General features: G+C 31.2%; 1 protein-coding gene across 4 annotated transcripts in view; it reads left to right on the forward strand.

Annotated features, from left to right (window-relative positions):
- The window catches only part of LOC122536218 (glycogen-binding subunit 76A), an 85873-nt gene that overhangs the window by 43625 nt on the left and 19154 nt on the right, over positions 1 to 23094 (forward strand). Inside the window, exon 2 of one of the 4 annotated variants that reach the window (XM_043668398.1) lies at positions 9645 to 9790. The exons of the other annotated variants lie outside the window; for them this stretch is intronic. Within the exon in view, the coding sequence (XP_043524333.1) occupies positions 9683 to 9790 (108 nt within the window). The 5' untranslated portion in view covers positions 9645 to 9682. The remainder of the gene's footprint in view (positions 1 to 9644; positions 9791 to 23094) is intronic. 4 annotated transcript variants of the gene reach the window in all.

Genomic DNA, 23094 nt, shown 5'->3' on the forward strand with positions numbered 1-23094 from the left:
ACTTTCGTCTGTGATATTTTTTGATTGATGATTTTACGTATTTTCTGGATAATTTCGAAATGTAATTTAATTCGTAAAAGGAAAAAGAAAAACGGGGATTTTTATAATTTATTGCACCGAGATATTTCCTGCTACTACTTGAAAGAGTCAGCGCGATGAATTGCAATTTTTGTAAATTGAGAATTTAAATTCTATTTGCACGAGTAAGAAATGTAGATAATGAGAAGTGAAACATCTCAACTGCTTTCGTTTTAAAAATTTGTCGGGGCTCGAAAATTTGTCAGGGAAGAGTACATATAAATTTAGAATTTCATCAGAGATTTGAAAACAATTTGAATTAACAAGGTGTCTGTGTTTTGTAAATGTATTGTTACAATGCACAATTATAATTGCGAATGCACGGATTTGTCCTCCACCTCTCGCGTTTTCATTTCACGTTATCACGCGCGATAGATATATCCGCGAGTGTCATTGTGCCAAACATACACAATTTTTTCTTTTCCCTTCTTCGTTTCTCCATTTCATTTAGCGTTTAAAGAAAGGGGGGCTCGCGTTACCGGGGTTATCGTTACGAGACTACCAATGAGCGTCTTTTTGATTAGTTACGTCCGGCCGATCGTATCTGTTTTCCAGTAATTAACGCATTAATTAAAACTCGCTGCCCTCAGCTCTTTGGCCATGCGTCGATATGTGGACCGTGATAAGCAAATTCGATTTTCACCGAATTTCGAACACGGTTCTTGCCACGTACGACCAAATCTCCGTCACTTTTTATGCAACTCGCACTTTACTCGCAGGCGATAGATAAATGTAACATAAACATTCTTCTGATTCTCAATTACGAGGGAATAACCTCTTGCGCTGAAATGACGTGTCACGCACGTCGAGAATTTTTTCTACCAAAAATTGCGGTATATTCCCTCAGTTTTAAGTATATTTAAGTATAACCTAGGCGAAACAAATAATAAAAATTTATTACTTCTCAATAATTTCTATCCAGTGATATCATACCGACGAGATCAAAAAGAAAGCGACGAAATTATTGTTTATTATTGTTTACGGTTCGGTCTTTCGTTATGGTCCGCAATCAGTTGCCAGCGCAACGTGGTTAACCACGTTGAGAATTTTTTCTCCCAAAATTGCAATACAAAATTGCAATATTGCAAGTATAGTAGAAAGCGACGAATTATTATATACGGTTTATATACTGTTACTCGTTATGGTCCGCAATCAGTTGCCAGCGGAAAAAAATTCTCGCCGAGTATTTAAAGAAAAATTAGACTTCAAAGTACCAGCGACATAGTATGAGAAATAATAGAAAATTGTACGATAATTTCTAAACGACACATCAAAACTGTTGCGGTCGAAAATCGTCTTTTGTGTCACTTTGATTTTTATGCTCGATCGTGCTTTCAAACATTAAATCTTAAATGACCAGCGAATCGAGGAATACTAAAAAAAAGTTACAAGCAACAATATTGATTTAAATAATATACTAAAACTACTGGAAGATCGTTTTCCATGTCGGTGCAATTTTTATACACAATCGTTCCCCGTTTCATCATTTCTTTTCAACTCAATTTTTATCACAGTCTCGTATGAATAATATGCCAATCCATCAAACATACGAGACTTTCTCGCTCCCCTTTCGTTTGCTCCTTTTAACTAATAAAACAAAGTATATTTCCAACAGCGTACGGTAACGTCGTAACGTTGGCTTTAAAATTTTCGCACCGTGTGAAACGAAAGAACAAGAGAGGACCCTGCCTTGCCATCAGGAAGTTGACTCTCTATTTCGTTCACGGACGTCAGCCAATTTTCATTTCTTACGCAAGGTGCGAGTATTGCAAATGTAAAACGTAACACTCTCCTCGAGTATCTTAGCCTTGCGTTATTTTTAATTAAAACCGGAGCAGGTCAAGGTGCGTACGTCTAATTGTCGAATCAGAATCGTCCGGGCCTCGGTTTCGGTACAATTACAAAATAACACGATACAATACAATGATAATAGAATACAATGCATAATGATACAGCTACAAAATAGCAGATTTCTCTCTCTTTTTTTTTTTTATTACGCGAATCGTACGAGTGTTTTCTGTGATTCGAACGAAACGAATTCTATTCGAGATTCGCTTGGACGATCGGATTACCATCGGCGCCATTCGATATTTTAATAGTTACGTCGATGGTACAGCGCGTCGATTATCTAACCCGCGTGTGTATCCTTGTAAAAAGATTGCCCGCGGCTTGACAAACGCAATACAATCCCGGCGATCTCGGCCGCGACGATGCGTTATTGCGTGATAACCTGCGTCGAACAACACACTGTTCACGATTCACACCTGACGATTGATCTCTATATAAATGGCAGTTCTTCTTTCTTCGATTGCGAACGCAACGACGCAGTACGAATGATTATAATACGGGCGTGAAAAAGGGGAGAAGTAGAGCGAGCGTAATTGTTTCGAGACACGGTGTATAAGAATTTTAATATAAACGTTGCTACCAATTCTTGATTAACATGACAAGAATGTTCTTATATGAATCAGGAAGCCAGTCACGAGATCGTTTACCTTGAAGATATAATACATTTTCTGCGTCTCTCTTTTTTCTTCTTTTTTTTGGATATTTTGTGCTTGCACGATGCATCGAAATCCGGTTCTCTGCAAACATCAGTATTTTATGTCCTCCGCCCGGAAATCATAAAATACCGTGTTTCAAAAGAGAGGCTTCAGATTCATTTAAGATTCATTTAAATGTAACTGATAATTGTTGATATTATTTATTAAACATTCTATATTACACTGTGACGAATGATGTGCAGTTGATGAATGATTTTCTATAAATGTTATATTAATCATTATTCAGTCATTCGGTCAAAGCATGAAATAGCACAGTTGAAACTAACCTCAAGTAGAAAAGGATCGTTTGTCGTCAGACACAGTACAACTCGCTTTACATTCTTTTGTAAATCTTCATACATGTTCTAAAATTACTTATGTCAATAAGGATCGTCGTAATTTATAAAAATTCATAAAAATTTCGTGATAATTAGAAACGTATCTATTTTTTTAATTTTTTTTTTAACTGAAATCATTTCACGTAAAATAAAAATGAAAAAAATGTTTGAAAAATTTCTTGCTAGTAACGAACTCGGTAGTTTTATATAATATTTTCAATAGCAGAATTTCTTATGTGCGGTACATCATTGTAAATAACACTGTGAAAAATTTAGCACGATTAACGAGCAGAATTGATTTTCATTCCGAATTTTGAACGACAAAATGTTCTCTTGAAAAGACAAAACATACATCATATCACGAAATATCCAATCCTATTTCAATCCCTCTTTTACAAACAATAAACTTTCAAAATTTTAATTTAAATTTTTGAACAAACAGTTTTAACTGAATTTTCATAAGCTATTATAATACATTAATATATTAAAAATATTATATTTCTAGATTTTCTCAATTCTATCATAAGCTATTATAACATATTAAAAATTGTTATTATAATATATCAATATATTAAAAATATTATATTTCCAGATTTTCTTAATTCTATCATAAACTATTATAATATATTAAATATTATAATATATCAATATATTAAAAATATTACATTTCCAAATTTTTTTTAATTCTACCATAAGTTATTATAATATATTAAAAATTGTTATTATAATATATCAATATATTAAAAATATTACATTTCCAGATTTTCTTAATTCTACCATTCTCCATGCTCAGACGTTACATTTCAATAGATATTATTGAAACACAATTTTTCAATATCTGACTTTAGTATTCAATGTGTCTCTATATCTTTTATATCTCGTTTATATCTTTCGCAAATAAAATAAAAGACTAAGTCCAAAGAGATGCGAACGTGACTCGCTATTAAATTAAATATAAACGTTTTTACACTTCAATCCATTTTTACACTTCAATTTATTCATTTTGAGATTCTGTTTCTTTGTCAATGATTGTCAAACGAACCTTTCAGCCTTCAACCTTTCGCGTCGCGAGTCATTGAGTTTTCAGAACGCCGCAGGTTTGCTGTCCGAAACGTCGTCGTGCATTTCTTCGTTATTCCATCGTAACCGAATATAATAAATCGCGTACGAGTAATTGCTACGCTCGTACGAGAGATGTTTTTGTCCGAAAGCATTAATGACTCGCTGCAACCCTCGATGCTGGCACGTCTCGCGTTGCCTTTCGCTTTCTTCTCAGTATCCCCTTCTCAGTTCGGTAATAAGACGCAGATGCCGGTTGACTCTTATTATTAACCCCTTCCGCGACCGGTTGCTCACCTCCGAGTGGACTTCATCTAGCCAGACTTGCAATTACGCGGCCGCGTATTGGCTCTAAGGCCACGATAATAGACCTGGCTCGCGGTGAGCTTTGACAAAATTCTAAAGAAACCTGTAATATAACGTAATCGCGGTTATTTTTTTCTTGAATCTACCTCGGACAGGCGATAGGTAGTTTTACATTCACGCACGTGACGATGACAGGGTCGGATTCAATCGTATATATACTCGTATATATATATATTTTTTTTTTTGCAAAAATTTTATTCATTTTGAAGCTTGATGCTGTAGAAATTTTCTACCGTATGTAAGACTGTAGGATATTTCTTTCAGGGTATGTGAAAGTAAATTTTTATTGAATGTTTCAGACAAGGGTACGGAGAAGTTGTATTAAATTGTGTAGGGAGCAGGGCTTGAATGAAACTGTTAAAATTTTCAATTAGTTCTGACATAACAGATATTTCTTCACTTTTAAGTTTTTCTGTTCTCGAAAAACAGTTTTATATATACTGAAACGTATATTCCATATATACATGCACAGATAGAAAACTTTCATTTTTCTCGGAAGTGAGAAAAAGTTCTAGTTGAACAGAAACAGTTATCCTGCTTTGAAAAAGATAAATTTCTTTTAAACAAATTTACCATCAAGTGTTACATAGGTTTGAAACCTCGAATCGTATAATTGCATAAAAATCTTGACTTACTTACTCATCTATATTTATCCTGTTTTCAGTTCCTTAAATAATGCTAATTACAAGTGAAAAAGTGTATAAATTTTTATATTTTACTTTGAAATATCTATTAAGAAATAAATGTCCCTTTAGAACCTTTATTAATCAAATACAAAATAACTGTTAAAATTGAGCTTTTATAACAGAATTAAAATTTTAATGTGAAAGTTAATTTCAAACAGAAAAAGAAATAATTTAGAAGTTAAAAGTTTACTAAATAATTTATATTTATGAAAGTTTACAGTTAAATTCAAGTCCTGGTAGGAAGTGATATTAATAGTATAATTTGTGATATTAAGATATTAATAGTATATTTTTATTTGTATTTATTTTAGAATCGATTTGCTTTGCATCATCACACGCATATTACAACTTTATATTTCTTATAAAATTTTATATTTCTAATTGTAATGTGCATTTTTTTCTGTGCTCTGACATTTCGTCGTATGCTATCGATCGAAAATAGTCTCGACAATGCAATGGCGACGAGTCACGAGCAACTTGACAAACTACATTTTCCTAAATTCAGCGTTTCACATATATTTCATTTAACTCTTATGAAAGTGAATACTACTATTATGAACAAACATCTTCCACGATTAATTTTCGCAGCAGTAAAGTCTACGAACGATAGCTTTGCCAATCGTATAAGAAAAGATTAAGTCAGTCTATCCATATGAGAAATTTTCTCCTATCATTGAGCAAATGAGAATCGCTCGAAAGAAACGAGGAATTGAAATTCGCACACAGCAAATTGAGCGCATACCACGGCTGATGGAATCGTTCACCCTTCGACAAATGGCTACGCTATTTTCCCAGATGATTAATACGACGTTGTCTCGTACATTGTGCAAATCTCACCTGGGCTTTCATTTAGGGCGCGCGAGTAATTCCGTAACACGATCAACTGGTTTTTGAAATAATAAATTTTCGTTTGCGCGTAAATCCTTGAAGCCGGGCTGTGATCCTTCGTATACTCGCGGTAGCTCGTGCACGTATGTGCCAACTATGCGCACATGCACACGTACGTAAATTGCTTGTTTCGAATAAATGATAAGTATTACCCGCGAGCTCGCCTCCTTGCTAAATTGTAGTGAATGCAGATTCGTATCGTACTTTCTTGCGCGCAACTTTTTACTGTCTCGTTACTCGCGTGCGGCTTGTCAGTGTGTTTCGATAAGTCACCGTGTAACTGATTTACGTAAATTACGACTGTTGAATTACTATTCTTTATATTTGCTAGTTTGTTTTTTTTTTTATTTATTTTTTGAATTACTACTCATTTTGTTCTCGCTCGAAAGTCTTAGGATAAGTGTTGTATATTTCTTGTTTCAAATTAAATTGTAGTAAAATGAAACAACAGATAGTAATATACTTGTTAAGTTAATAATTATGAAGCACAATACGTTAATAATTGTAAAATACAATGTGTAATGTCAAAGTATAGAGCATTATATCAAATACAATATAAAATGTGCAATAATGAAATGCGATTAAAAAATTTTATATTGGATATTGAAAATATAGAAAGTTCTCAGATTTTTGAGCCAGAGTGTATATCGATTTTTAAAGTAATTTTTTTTAGAAATATTTACTTAACCAGCGTTTCCGTAATATTTTAAACAGTTTTTAAACAATTGTTTATTAATAGTTTTAATATTGAATTTTTTAATATTGAAGAAACTATCGAAAGTTTTTTTACTCTTCTCTCCTTCAAAATTTCAAATGTCCTACTTTCTAAATAATATATTTATTATTAACTAAATTTTGAAATTTTGACGTTTGTTTTATGATTTTTTACACTAATGAATATTCTCTTTTCTCTAAAATTAATAGTTGCTACGAAATCACTCAGAGCATGATAAATAATAATAAAGATATGTATAATGATATGTATAACGTAAAGTCTCAAATCAAAAATAATATTGAGAAAACTGAAAATTTAAAAATTCTCAATAATCAAAATCAATAATCAGAATATCAGATCCTCCAAAAAATTTCTAAATGGTCTCTCGAATCTCAAGATCAAAAACTATTCATAATATTTCTTATCATTCAAGACCTCATTACTTTTTCTTACAAAATTTCAATCAAAGAAATAGACTAAGGATCGAAAAAGTTAAAATTCTATTTGAAACATAGGTCATAGTAAAATGTTCTTACATTCCAAGTCCCGATGAGAATAGATAAACAAATGTTCTTAAATAAATAAAAATTCCAGACAGAATAATAAAACTTATGAAATATGAAAATAAAAAATTTTCTGACGAAGGAACAAATAACTTATTCATCGATGTTAAAAAAGAGATAACAATATTTAGCACTGAGTATTACAGCAAATACTGGCACTGAGTATTACAGCAAATACCGGCACTGAGCACTATTCAACGAATAGTACTTATTATCAGTAATCTAAAAATAGATTTTTAATTAAATTTCCTGAAATAATTTGTTTCCGTGAAACTTTTATTATACAGATTCTAATATATCTGTTCCACTATTAGGAACACTATTTAAAAGTGTTCTGACACTCTCACGAAAATAAATATTTCTTCTATGATAATATATAAATATATAATCTATATAATCATATAAATACATGAACATATATAATCTATAATAATATATAAATATATAATCTATATAATCATATAAATACATGAACATATATATAGTCTATAATAATATATAAATATATAATCTATATAATCATATAAATACATGAACATATACAATCTATAATAATATATAAATATATATAATATAGAATAATATATAAATACATATAATATATCAATTCGAGCAAAGAAACATTTTTAAAAATCCGTCTGAATAATTTCGATTTCTAAAACAGATTCACGAGCCAATAAGAGTTCGTCGAAGCCGCAAGTGTAAAATCAAAATTCAATCGAAAACGTATTTCCGTACTCGCACTTGACTTGTTCGTCGTATCGTTATCGGTGTTCCTTCGGCAGTCGAGTGGCGTCGCTCGAAGGAGATCCAGTGTCGCGGGTCGCAGGATCATTTGCCATTAATCCAAATGATATCTGCCGCGGTTACTCCGTCAAGATTCGTTGGTGGCACGGAAGATTTATCCGGTGGGCTGTGCGGTATAAATTTTCTCATCGCCGTTTCTTTCTCCCCCTCCTCTCCTCACCGGTCCAGGACGATTACATCTACCGCTCGTAAGTCTCTTAGTCGCAAGGGGCTAAATAGAGAAGGATATTAATCCTCGTTACAGAGGATCGTCGCGTGAGAGCTAGACCAGCCAAGACTCGCTCGTAATCGTCTACGAACCGACTCGGTAACCGATACCTGTTTATCATTGAAACGGTAATACGCGTAAGAATGCGTGGTGCCGCGACGAGAGTTCCCTTCTCGTTTCTCCCCTTTTCAGCTCGTCTGGCAATTGGCGGGACAGGTTCGCCAGTCGCTCGTCGTCGATACTTCCTCCACGGTCTCCTCTCTTTTCTCCTCCTCGCAGTCTTGGCCGCGCGAAACAGGTTGCCACGGACGAGATGCAAATGAAGGTGGGGAACGGTGCTCGATTGCGTTTTATTAATTTAGCGGAAGAGCTCGAATGACGCGTCGCGCACGCGAAATTGTAGAATCGATAGTCTGTATACGGACAGAAGTTAACAATGAAACGATCGGTTATTTACGTGTTTCGTCGAGGTTTCTGACGATCGTAGAAACGAGAGAGAAAGAGAGAGAGAGAAAGTTGTAATTACGATACTTGTTTGTATTTATTTGTTGGGTTGGTAATTGTGTTTTTCCCAATAGACGGACATGTATGCACACCTACACAGAGGTTTACTCCTTTAAATAAATATATTATCAAATTTAACAAGAAATTGTAATAGTAACTATTTATTTTAATTAATGTATAACAATATTGGGTTGGCCAAGAAGTAATTGTCTTTTTTCCCAATAGACGAACATGTATGTATACCTACACAGAGGTTTACTCCTGGTAATATATATATATATTACCAGATTTAACAAGAAACTATAATAATAACTATTAATATTTATTTTAGTTAGTGTATTATATAACAATATTGGGTTGGCCAAAAAGTAATTGTGTTTCTTCCCAATAGACGAACATGTATGTATACCTACACAGAGGTTTACTCCTCTAAATATATATATATTACTAGATTTAACAAGAAACTATAATAATAACTATTAATATTTATTTTAGTTAATGTATTATATAACAATATTGGGTTGACCAAAAAGGTAAATGCGTTTTTTCTCAATAGAAGGACATATAATGTACATCTACATACCTAAATAAATATATTACCAGATTTAACAAGAAACTATAATAATAATAACTATTTATATTTATTTTAGTTAATGTATAACAATATTGGGTTGGCCAAAAAGTAATTGTGTTTTTTCCCAATAGATGGACATGTATGTATGTACATCTACATACCTAAATAAATATATTACCAGATTTAACAAGAAACTATAACAATAACTATTTATCTCAATCAATGTATAACAAGATTTTTATGACGACCGTTTGATTATCAACAGCTAAGAGTACAACATATTTTCTGTCATTTTATTTTCTTCTTTCTTCATAGAAAAAGGTCAATCAGAAAGCCCATCTTCCAGAGTTTTCATGGAAACATCTAAGAAAGAGAAATATGACGACTTGCTTGGGGAGTTTCTGTCGATATTTAGATCAAGGGATCAGGGGACGACAACTTGTTCAAATGACAGAATAATTGTATAATTATAGTTCGTGTGACAAACAACATTGTAACATGTGTGTGTAGGAATGCTCGGTTTTCTTCTGATTTCTAGGAGAACGAGGAAGTTTTGTATTAATAAAATTAACATAATGATACGAGGAAGTTTTGTATTAACATAATGATATAATGTAATAATAAAAGTAGGCTAGGTTAAATAGGGTAAAAATTCTTTATATCCTTTACTTGTTACTATACTTATTTCTTCAAATTTTCTTTGATTCAGTTATTAGATAGTAACGGGGAATGGTGATCCATTGTTCATCGTTAATGCTATAAACAGCGATGAATTTGCAAGAAATGGGAAAGAATTTATAATACTCCTTGTTGCTCGACTGACGTTACTTTCTTCATCCGGTCGATGTTGAACATTCGCCGTATCAAAGTTGGCCCTATAGAAATCAGCGATCGACTAAACAGAACTGTGTATTCAAACTTGCTAACAGACAAGCTCGTTCGGGTGAATTTACTTACGACTTGACAGACGTCTATCTGTATAAACCTGATCGATAAGTGCTCGACGTGAAACGGGAAGAGAAAGTTCAGACAATTTGAATTTGCCGTGTTACAACAATGTTCGTGATAAATTGAGAATATTGTTCGGGTGTTCACGTGGCTTTGTGGCCGGGTTATTGAGACGTTAAAAGGAAGTGGCTTATGAAATTGTTTAGTCTAAGTTGAATCCATTAATCCTCATCCGTGTCTTGTGCGTCGATTTGACACACTTTTCACATAAAATGTGTAAGATCACGGTATAAAATTGAATATCTATACCTGAGAGTAGGTTATAGAACAATTGTAATAATAGAAATTCAGTTTATTTACTAAACAGTTAATAAAAAGTTTTTCAAGTTTAACTATTTATCTTTTTATCGTAGGTATTAATTCTTTTTACCATTGTAACAATTTTATACTAGTGTAAATTAAATTAAAAAAGTGAGGAATGATTAACAATCTGAGTTGTTTATTTCTACGTAAATTTTTTTTATTGTATTTTTATAGGCTTTTGAAAAATATAAGTTACACTTTACAATTATATGTACACAATCAATTTCTAAATCAAATATTAAAAGTTTCTTCAGAAGTAATAAAAATTGCAGAGAGTTAGTTACATTAATTTTATAAATAATAATAGCAATATAAAATTAATAAATAATTATAATAATAATAATAAATAATAAATAGAATAACAGAATAATAATAATATTAAATAATATTAAATATTATAATAATAATAAATAATAATAGAATAATAATAGAATAACAGAAAATTACAGTAATTGCACATAGAAATAAATATTTCACAATCAAAATATTATACTTTTAAACGATAGTGTTGATGTGGTGGCTAGAATTTGATACCTACACACAAAATCTCATGTAAATGGTGAACCTGAAGAAACCAACGAAATGAACCCAGGTTTGATTAATTCGTTGATCGGTATTCGGTGTTACAACGATTTTATCCAGGTGCTAGAATTTAAAAATAACCCAGTGGCAGAACTTATCACCGACTTTCTCTGCTGTCTTAAGAACAGCACGGTTGGCATTCACACCGATGAAACTCGTTGCACTTCCGCCTCTCTGTTTGACATTCGTCGACTTGCATCACTCGAATCCGTAAAAATAATCGCTGAAAGAGCGTTTGTCTTCGCATTTGCTGAAATAATCATTGGATATTTGTCTTCCTGGAATATGCACGCGCTTATGTTTATATTGTATATTTAATATGACTTTTTAATTGATTCTTTGGGCAAATTTGAGTCAGGAGATATTTAAAATTAGATTTTCTTGGATTTCTAAGTTCTCAGGTTTTTAAGTTTGTAGATTCTTAGCTTCTTAGGCCTTCAGTTTCTTGGGTTTTAGATTTTTAGATTCTTAAGTTCTTGGATTTTTTTTTAAGTTTTTAAGTTTATAGATCCTTAGGTTTTTAAATTCTCGGATTCTTGGGTTCTCAGACTTTTAGATTTTTAGGTTTTTAAGTTTGTAAACTCTTAAGTTTTTAGGTTTTTCTCGGATTCTTGGGTTCTTAGATTTTTAGGTTCTTAGATTTGGGTTCTTAGATTCTCAGATTTTTGGGATTTCAGATTCTTAGATTCTTAGATTTTTAGATTCTTAAGTTTATAGATCTTTAGTCTCTTATGCTCTCAGATTCTTGGGTTCTTAGATTTTTAGATTCTTAGATTTGGGTTCTTAGATTCTCAGATTTTTGGGATTTCAGATTCTCAGATTAAATTTTTAGATTCTTAAGTTTGTAGATCCTTAGTCTCTTATGCTCTCAGATTCTTAGATTTTTAGATTCTTAAATTTTCAAGTCCTTACATTCTCAGATTCTCAGGTTCTCAGTTTCTTTATCTAAATACAACAAATTAGGTTCTTCAATTTTACTACCAACAGACAATAATTTATCTCTGTTTTAATAAAAATAATTGCCAACTATGTCCTTTGTCTTGTTCTCGGAAATAGCACACTCTTAATGATGTGGCAACTATAGAATCTAGCGACAAAATTACATTATACATTTGTGTTCTTTTTAGCACAAACTATTCATATACTACAGTTGAACGTAATTATTTCGAAAAATGTTTCAGAATCAATCGTATCTTCGATATCTCCACGATTAAAGAATCCTGCAACAGCAGGAAACGTAAATATAACTCGAAACGTCATGTTAACGTAGGCCAGTCAGTTAGTCAGTTTGCGAAAGAGATTATTGGTTGTTTGCCCTCGCATTTGCAAAAAATAATGGCAGACTGTTTGCCGTCTTAGAAACGGTAGTTTCTCGGTACCTGCCGAGTGTGATGCAGCATTCACAGAACAGCATTGCGCTCCTGTCTATTCTATCTGTTCGTTGTTCGTCGATTTACGGTTATATCCGCGTTTTGCAAAAATTCTACCTTCGTAGTAGGCATCCGCGAATCTAATCCAAGCGCTTCGTTATCTTCACTAGCATTCCGCGGGTATTCAACGGTCGTTCGTGTCACATTGATAGAATTCGCACTTCCGTGTTCTCTCATCCGAGGCACGCCAACTTCTAAAGCAGCGTCTAAATTTACAGGATCGTCGCTTTGCTAATTTGCCTTTCTATTTACAGAGATAAGACTTTGATCTCTTCTTCTTCTTCTTCCTCCACCGTGTCGTGTACACGTGGAAAGTTGATTGAACGCGTACCGTGTTTATCGACGAAACGACACGAACTTGCGAAAGTTCTCTTTCCATTTGTCGAAACAATCGCAGACGTTCGCGCGTTTTTCCACGGATTTTATTCGAAATCGCGTTTGCTTCGCAATTCACCGAAGGTTCAGGATAGAGAATAAAAATTATTTCAAGCCACATTCGCTTTGGCATATTAGGAAAAATAATCGTAGACAGATGGCTATCTCTACTCTGTTATCTTGAAATATCTCGGTATTTTTAGTATTCGTAGAATTAATCGGCTAATCTTTAATTCGATAAAATTCGAATGAAAGATGCCCGTGCTCTGGGTTTCTTTGAGCTTTATCAGTTTAGCGTAATTCTGCAAAAGATACGATTCTGTACGTTTAGCTGGAACTCTGAACATTCTTACGTGTTCAATTTTTATATTAAATTGTGTTTAATTTCAATTTTGAGCAAAGTAAATATAACAGTGTAGGATTCTGCGTTACATTACATAAGATTTACTATATTTATATGTAGAGCAACGTAGAACGTATGTACAATGTAGAATATGTTACATAAGACTCATTATATACTTACAGAATGTAGAATGAACACACGTGTTTATATATAGAGCTAGCTAGGATTAGAATTTGTAGAACGAATAATATTTATTCTATCTATAAACGTAATCAGACTTTAAATACAACTGCCTACCTAATGTCAAATGTTACATAGTTAACCGAGTAAATTTACTACGATAAAACTAGAATCAAAATTTTAAGTTTAAATAACTTGTATTTAATTAAATTTGTATATTTATATATTTATACATTTATAGATTTATATATTTATACATTTATAGATTTATAGATTTATATATTTACATATTTATACATTTATATATTTATATATTAATAGATTTATAGATTTATAGATTATAGATTTATAGATTTATAGATTTACAGATTTACAGATTTACAGATTTACAGATTTACAGATTTACAGATTTACAGATTTACAGATTTACAGATTTACAGATTTATACATTTATACATTTATATATAATTTATATTTTAGTGATAACTTATATTAAAAGTTACACTATAACTTTTGTTGTTAAAATACAAGTTTGAATAACTTATATTTTAAATTTTAAGTCTTTAAATTTTTATGTTTCCAAAGGATAGGAAATTTTTGTTATAAGCAACAGGCAGTTAATTCCCTCGTTTTTCGTATTCATCGCTCCTTTGAAAAGACTTTGAATTTCCAATGGAGGGCTAAAAATAGGCAAAATTAGCATATCACATTCAGTGGGAGGAGGGTATGTTTGGTATGTGTTTTAAACGGCCATTTGTCACCACATAGACGTAACTTGCAATAGGGCTGTTAGGTAGCTGTACTATTAAAAAAATTGACAGTTTCTCAATGGTTGTGTACGAATACCACGCACGCCCGCCGTATATTGAATCAAGTTTGTACACGGCGCGACGGCGGAGCGCATTTTAGAATGCACGTGCCGCTATATACGTATCCGTTTTGCATTCACTGCCAAAGGAGATCAAGAGAGATATATTATGCCCGGTAAAATGTCGTCCCGTTTTTGTCCACGAGAGATGAAAGAATCCCGCGAATTGAACAGCAGTTCAATTACATTTGAATTTTTCTATCACTCCGCGCGCCATCCACGTACTTTTGTCTCTTTGTTTGACATCCTTAACGCGTTAAATAGAATTTCATTAACTCTTCGAACCACTATGAAAATGAAATTCTAAAAGCTCAATATTGAACGAGGAACGTTGTAAAAAAATACGTTTGTCATTTGCTCAATAATAATCTTTGAACCTCTAACAAGTAATTATTTATTATATATATATATATATAATGCAAGATGAAATAATTATAATATAAAAAATATTATAATATAAAATAAAAATAAATATATAATATAAAAAATTATAATATAAAATAATTACCTGTTAGAGGTTCAAAGATTATTATTGAGCAAATGATGAACGTATTTTTAATTTCTTACAGTGTATAAAATTCATTGAAAGTACAATGTATATTTGTGTAATATTCATTGAAATCTTAACTTCCTTAGAAATGCAATTGTTGAAAATTAAATGATCAAATTATTGAAAAAGTAACTTTGTAAACTAGTTTTCTAATGTCTAGTGTCTACAGTTTTACGAAAAGTTGGTATCGTAGAATTTAATGCTATCAACATAATCGAGTCGCAAGTTCCGCTACAGCGAAGCTGGTGAAGCATGAAATTCATTAAATTACTATCACAAAGTGAAAGTAATTTACCATCGTGCTCAGTCTATCACGAAACATCGAACGGATGTATAATAAATCTATAAATTCTTCATCGAACGGAACTTTGCAAATTATTACTTGCAATTTATTTTTCTGAAATACCACTGTGACCACTTTTTGTTGAAAGTTCGCGCCACAGCCATCGAGCACAAAGTCGAATTCAAAAGTTCCGTTTCACAGTTAATAACGAACCGTGAAATTCATCAAATTACCATGTCAAAGTAAACGTGGACGACGCCGTGTCGTAAAAAAGGAGGAACATAACTTTGTAAATTATTCCCCTAAAATTGCATATCCATCTCTCGCCGAAAGTTCGTGTCATAAAATTTTAATTAACATTCACAATTATGCAATTATTAATGCAAATAATTCTATTGCACGGCTAGTAAGAGCAACGAAGCATGAAGTTCATTAAATTACCATCGCCGAGCGAAGGGTTAAATTGCCATTGTGCCTTTTGTGTGTGTGTGTGTGTGTGTGTGTGTGTGTGTGTGTGTGTGTGTCACGAAATATCGAACGCAGCCTGATGCGTACCACCCGACGAGACCTTTATTGGCATTCTGTCGCGTCTTAATTGATTTTTACGATCTTCACGTGTCCCTTGAATATAAAACGATCTCTTGTAGCGTCACAACTTCCATCTTGGCTAAATATAAGTCGCGACTTTATTTATTCTTGGCAACGAATCGACTCCCGACCACCATCGAGGCCTCGCATTACGATATTTTCAAGACGCGTCGAATGAATATTCAAACGTGCCGATAAATCGTCGTCTCGCTTCCTTTCGATCTTCTTTTCGCAATAAAAGAGAAAAAAACGCGAACGAAATGCGTCGTTAAATGTTAAAATAGACATTAGACTGTACGTAAAAAATGAAATATTTGATAACTCAGTTAGGAAATCGTTTCCTGGCTGGTGACTTGATCCATCATTTTGCTTTCAATGTACGCTGTATGTAGCGTAATTGAAACGAGACCGTGTATTTTGTTTGATCGTAAGCTGAGAAGCGCAAAGTTTTAAGAGCAGCGACGTGATAGGAAAGTTCGATAAAATTTTACGTACAATAGAATTTTATAGATTTGCTCGTTCTTTCTATGTTTTTTATATCTTTGAAAAATAGATAAAAAATTCATAACATTATCGCAATGATTTATTATTTATTTAACAGTAGAAAAAGTATAATATTTATAGCGAAGAAGGTACAGGAAAAAGTTAATAATTCAATATATAAAGGATACAAACTTCTATCAATATATTTTATCAAAAGTCACTCGAGTATAAAATATACTGCTGTAAATATGTGAAGTTTCCATAAAAAAATTATAAATTAGCCATTTTGATCAATTTAGGTAGTTTTAGTGTTAACTAAATAATTTTACTAAATAAATTTCATAAAATTTAATTTCCTTTATCAATTATTTTTAATTCCTTAATATCCATAAAAATTTGCTGCAATATTGTAACAAAGAAACTTTGAAAAAAAAAACAAGGCATCTTGTAGATACATTATGGTAAAAGTCACGAGAAGATGATTCTCGCTGCGTCATCCAACTTCTTCTCATGCCACTTCCTTCTCACCTCAATCAAATAGGAAATGCAACCCCATGACTCATCTCGTTTCGGATAAAAAAACATTCAGATAAAAATTTCACTTTATCAGACATTTTATCTTAGAGTCAATTACCTTACGGAAAAATGTACATCTTTATTACATTTTCTTTTCATATTTAGCATCTCTATCTCGCGATGATAATCATTTTCTTCTATACTTATATTTATCATAATTTCATTTATTTACAAAGATAAAACAGAGGTTGACATTAATTCAGGAATTATATCTATTTTATTTTATTTCTCTCCAAAATTTTGAACTTTGCATAAACCTACGAATTACAATAATTTAATTTCAAGGATCAATCATCGATCGTTTTTGTATCATGGGATTTAACCCCTATTAAAACTTTCTTTCTCTCGTCATTTTCGAAACGTCGTTTCACAAGAACGAAAGTTCCTCAGTTTCTTTGAGAATTAGGCGATTAGACACGCGAAATTTCGTAATTTCCTTCCTGCAAGTTTCCTCTATTTCATCAGTCTCTTTTTTTTTTAAATATGTAACGTCGCGTGCGGCAGCTTTCGGAAGCATAAGAGAGAAGAAAATGTTTGTCAGTAGGTGTACGAAAATTCTGGATTGCTCGGTAATCTTGGAGATATACTATAGTATCTTCAGAGCGACAGACATGTAACATTATATGTGGAATCGTAAGACGTAAGCCGCGACAATCTTTATCTGATATCTCTGATGTATCGCCAGATAAAGTTATTGCGTCTTGAAATTAGAGTAATTGAATATTCATCTACGTACAGTCTGTTTCACTTGTACACAATATACAATATGCGTATATGTCGAGTAAAAATGTCGAACGATTGATAAGAATTTTTGTGGTTTAAATCGATTATCGTTAATGACACGAGGATATCTCAATAAGCGACTGTGAAGCGTGAAATTTTCTGGAAACAATAAATGATATAAGTATATCAGTATATATCTACTGATACCCATTGATTTATTCTCCTACGGTTTTCAATTTAAATAAATTTGAAAATTGACCGATCAAAATTGTACCAAAACGATCGTCTGTTCCTAATTTAAGTTCTAAATCACATATTAATCGAAACTCAGCTCTTTTAATTTCTGCGATATATAATATAATTCTGCGATATTTTTATATTATAATTATATTTTGTATATTATATTTTTTATTATAGTTTTTATTATATTGTATTTTTTATTATAGTTTTTATTATATTATATTTTTTATTATATTTTTTACTATATTATATTTTTATTATATTTTTTATTATATTATATTTTTATTATATTTTTTATTATATTATATTTTTATTATATTTTTATTATATTTTTATTATATTTTTTATTATATTATATTATTTATATTCTTTATATTATATTATAATTCTTAATATAATATAATTCTGCGATATCTTTTTTACGGAGACAGAAATTAATATTTCTTAAATACTATGTTTTTTAAATCAAGAATCACGTCACAATCGAATCTTGGAACAATACCGAAATAAAAAATTATTTTTCTTCGGTACGTATAGTAGTTTCGTGAGAAGTGACTTCTGCAGATGTGCTCGAATCCACCAGACGTGAATGAAGATTTGCAGAAGTAGAAGGCTGAGTTGTGCTTGCTGTTAGTTTAGATAGATATGCAACTGACTAATGGCGGGTAATCGGAACATGAGGAGATAAAAGAAAGGTTATTGACACGATCGGTGATGCATCGCCGATGGAATGTTTCTCGAGGTGAAAAGAAATAATTGCGTGGTCGTGGTGCGATAACCCAAGTTGCAGTTTATCGGCGTGTCGTGCAATTAGTTTTCGATCAACGGCCGATTAAGCAACTGCACGGGACAATACGATCTCGCCTGGAACAATACCAACATTTTCACTGTAAATCTTTTCCTTCGTACGTTTACCATTCGCGAAGAAAGAGAAATTGATACTTGGATACGAGATTAAGCGACTGAGCTGGTTAATCGTATGGTGAAAGTTTATTGTGTTCTTTGTTCAGATTTTTCATGGAGAATTTCGAATACGATTGAATACAATTCCATTTTCCAGAATATCCATTAATTTGTTCCATTATAGGAATAAAACTAATAAATGGAGTTTATTGTTTTTTTTTTATAGATAACTTATAACTAAATATATTAATTGTACTTAATACGATATCAGAAAAACAGAATTAACAATTGTATAGAAAAATGATAATGGATCATTGGGAGTTTATTAATATTTCCCATGGATAATTTATTTAATGCAATTATAGAAATAAAATTAATAATTGATGTAGACGGTAATGGACCATTGAAAATTTATTATAATGATTTCTGATAACACTTTCTGAGTAATTTGTTTGCAATTACATTAAACTGGATATAAAATCAATGAAAATGATAATGAGCTGTTGGAGATTTTATTAATATGATTTTTTTTAATAATCTTTCCTGTGGATAATTTGTTGCCATTGAAAATAAAATTAATAACTGGAGTAGAAATTTAACGTCGTATTACTGAATAATTTGCAAGAATCTTACTTTTACTAAGCACATTACTTGTACATAAATTTTTAATACTCGTTTCTATCGCCTCGCAATTTCTTTCTGTTTTCGTATCAGTTCGTTAATCCTTATTGAAAATGATAATGTGATCTCATAGAGTATCGGAGTGTACAAACATCGATAAGATTATAAGTATTACATTGTTTCGTGAATTTTATTTGTCATCTTATAAAAACGTGGATCGTTCACTCGAGGTTAATAATTCTAGTAACAACTGAGATAGTGGAAAGTCGACAGCGTGTATTTCACGAGTGGCGAATGTAAGGTTCGACAACTCGCGTAAAAATAACATAACAAATCTCGAAATCTGACGTCAATGTTTCGAAAAGGAAGTTTCTAGATCTTGCAAAGTTTCAATTTTTTTTAAATAGAATTGCAACTTCTTTGAAATCAGAAAATTAATTGAGCGTACGTAAAATTTTAATTTGTAAAATGCGAAGAGGTCTATGGATTTTTTTTTTCCCCGATATACGCTTTTAGCTGTATGTCAATTCATCTATAAATGACAATCGAGCTATAACAGACGATCTATTAGTAGCCAACCTTTTGTTAATGACGTAATTGATTTATATCGGTTGCTTCATCCGTCCCTATTAAACCGTGAAAATAATGCGAGCACGTGTGCAACTTTGTAAAATATTTTCAGAGACATAGTACACTGTTCGCTGTCAACAATCGCGAAATTTAAAACAACACTTTCGCTCTGAAATCCCCTTAACAATCCCCTGAGGCGTCTCTCATAAATCACCTCCACCTCCGCTTCTTTTCAATAATAGCCTACGTAAACTTTTATTCGATGAAACGTCTTCCCTCAGACAATATTTCAAGGTGCGCCTTCTCTTGTTAATTAACCTTATTTTTTTTTTTTTTTTATTACAAAAAATCGATGTGCTCGTCGAAAGTCGCTGCAATTTACTTAGAGTTGAGATACGTTTCATTGATGTTTTAGTAATATTTTATATAAATCCAATTGACATTGAATAATCTTGATCTTGAATGAAACTTGAATTTAGATTTTAGATTTTAGTAATCTTCTCTTTTTTTTTTTTTTTTTGGTTATCTTGTTCTCCTCCTTCTTTTATCATCCTTTTCTCTTCTTCCTTGAAATTACTAAAATTTATTTAAAATTAATAACGTAGTTTATGCTTAACACAGCGAGGCATCGAGAAGGGAAAAACGACGCGTCATAATTTAAAAAATTATCGACTAGAACTAGCCAGTTCAATGATAAATTTTCACAATGTGAAAAGATACGTTGCGAATTTTATAAATTACTAATTACTATAAATTACTAATTCGATGATTAAATTTTCTTAATTTAAAAGGACGCGTTGTAATTTTAAAGATCACTGTCTAGAATCGTAAATTTAGAAAAATATAAATACAATGTATAAAAATAATTTTTTATATAATTTCTAAATAATTATATATAATATAAAAAAATAATATATAATAATTATATATGATATATGAAAAATATAATATATAATAATTATGTATAATATAAAAAAATAATATATAATAATTATATATAATAATAATTTATTTTTTAGAAAATAATGCCCATACTTTTCCATTGCGACTATATTTGTTCGTCTTACCACGTAGAGGATAATTCTACTGAAAAGACGGCGGAGAGAACGTCGCGGAATATTGATGAAATCTGTAGGTCGTTTTCACAGAGGTGTGAAACGCAGTGAAGGGAGAGCCAGTAGGTACTTTTTTTTCTTGTTTTTTTTTTTTCCTCTCAACGTAGCCCACGCGTAAATATATCTCGTCGCGGTACACGATAATTTGTTGCTAATCAATTAGAGCAGGATCTCGGCGTTGATTGGTTGCTGGCCTTCTTGTAGCGGTAAAGGCGATAAATCTGTCACGATGAATTGCCAGGCTGCCCTAGCCCGTGGGTCAAGTAGTCACGATTTAGACTGTGTCAGTGTATAAAATAATACACCGCCTTTTACAATAGAGGCACCATTGAATTCGCCCTCTAGACAACGATCTGTACTTACGATCGTGCCACATCGCGTCAATGCATGTGCATTTGAATCGACACGAATTAAATCGATACAGGTAATTCGTGATTCATCGATTTCTTCGTGACGTCTAATTGACTTCTGAGTAAAGAGTCTCGGGTTTATAGTAACGCTTCTATTATTTATGATAGCGGTCATACTATTGACAGTTACGTGTCAGAAGTGAAGGAAATTTTGCTTGAAACAAATAGAAAATAAGTAATTTATTAATAATAGACATTGGTGTCAGAAGTGAAGGAAATTTTGTTTGAAATACGGATGAAAAGTAGATATTTATTAATAATAATGGGAGTATTATTATTATTATTATTTTAGGAGTATTAATATTATTATTTTATTATTATTATTATTTTAGTATTATTAATATTATTTTTATTATTATTATTATTATTTTAGTATTATTAATATTATTATTTTTATTATTTTATTATTATTATTATTAATATTATTATTTTTATTATTTTATTATTATTATTATTATTAATATTATTATTTTTATTATTTTATTATTATTATTATTAATATTATTATTTTTATTATTTTATTATTATTATTATTATTAATATTATTATTTTTATTATTTTATTATTATTATTATTAATATTATTATTTTTATTATTTTATTATTATTATTATTATATTATTATTTTAAAAATATCATTATTAAAAGAACTAATTTTGGTTCGCTAGTTGAAATTGGATCGATTATTTTCAAAAGATTTCAAATAAAACAGCAAATCACTTGATTTAAAAGTATCGTACATTTTACGTACATTTTAATCGTAAGTGGCATAACTAAATGATCTTATAGCATAACAGTGTTTCAAAACTGTTTTAATTAATACAACATTGTGATACGACATATCAGATTAATAATAATCTGAATCGATAGAAATGTATTCGTCCCGAATGGAAAGGTGTGTGTAGACAGCAAAAATTCTACAACACAGTAGTATAAATTTATATTCATCGACTTCTTTTATACTTGATCACTTCATTGTGTTTTTCACATTTTATAGTCTGTTTGACAAATGATTTTTGCAGACCTCGACAATGAAAAGAAAAAAAAAAAGGAAAAGGAAAAAAAAATAAAGAAACAGATGTATCGATAGAAAGACTATATCACAGCCTTGATTATCATCAAACTAACTGATTTAAGTGCGTTCATTATCATAATAATTATCAGGCAAATTATCATATTGATTTGTTTACGATCTTGCCTTGCGCTGCTAATGGAAACCGGCATTATTAATCAATAAAACGATTGCGTCCTTATCAGTGAATGGTCTATTCGTTTCTAATGAATGAAAACTGACTAATAGCTCATCAATAGTATAGTACACGCTAGACGATAAACCGGGATCAATGTAATGTTTATTGAATTTTATAGTCACCCTTGTGCATTCCTTTTAGATTATTTGTTTCAGTCTTAATCCTGTTGCAATTCTCTCGACTAGTTTCTTGCAGTCATCACTAAAATAAACTTAGCTGGCTATATTTTATATTAGATGGTTATGAGCGTATATTGTTGTACAAAAATCGAGAGAAGAATTTAAATTGATATCGTTCTGACGAACGTTTTTTTTTTTTTTTTTTTTTAGTAAAGAGATCCAGAAATAATTTACGATCGTAAAAAT

This window comes from Frieseomelitta varia, unplaced genomic scaffold (genome assembly GCF_011392965.1).
Source record: "Frieseomelitta varia isolate USP_RPSP 00005682 unplaced genomic scaffold, Fvar_1.2 scaffold_816, whole genome shotgun sequence".
In the NCBI taxonomy this organism is placed as follows: domain Eukaryota; kingdom Metazoa; phylum Arthropoda; class Insecta; order Hymenoptera; family Apidae; genus Frieseomelitta; species Frieseomelitta varia.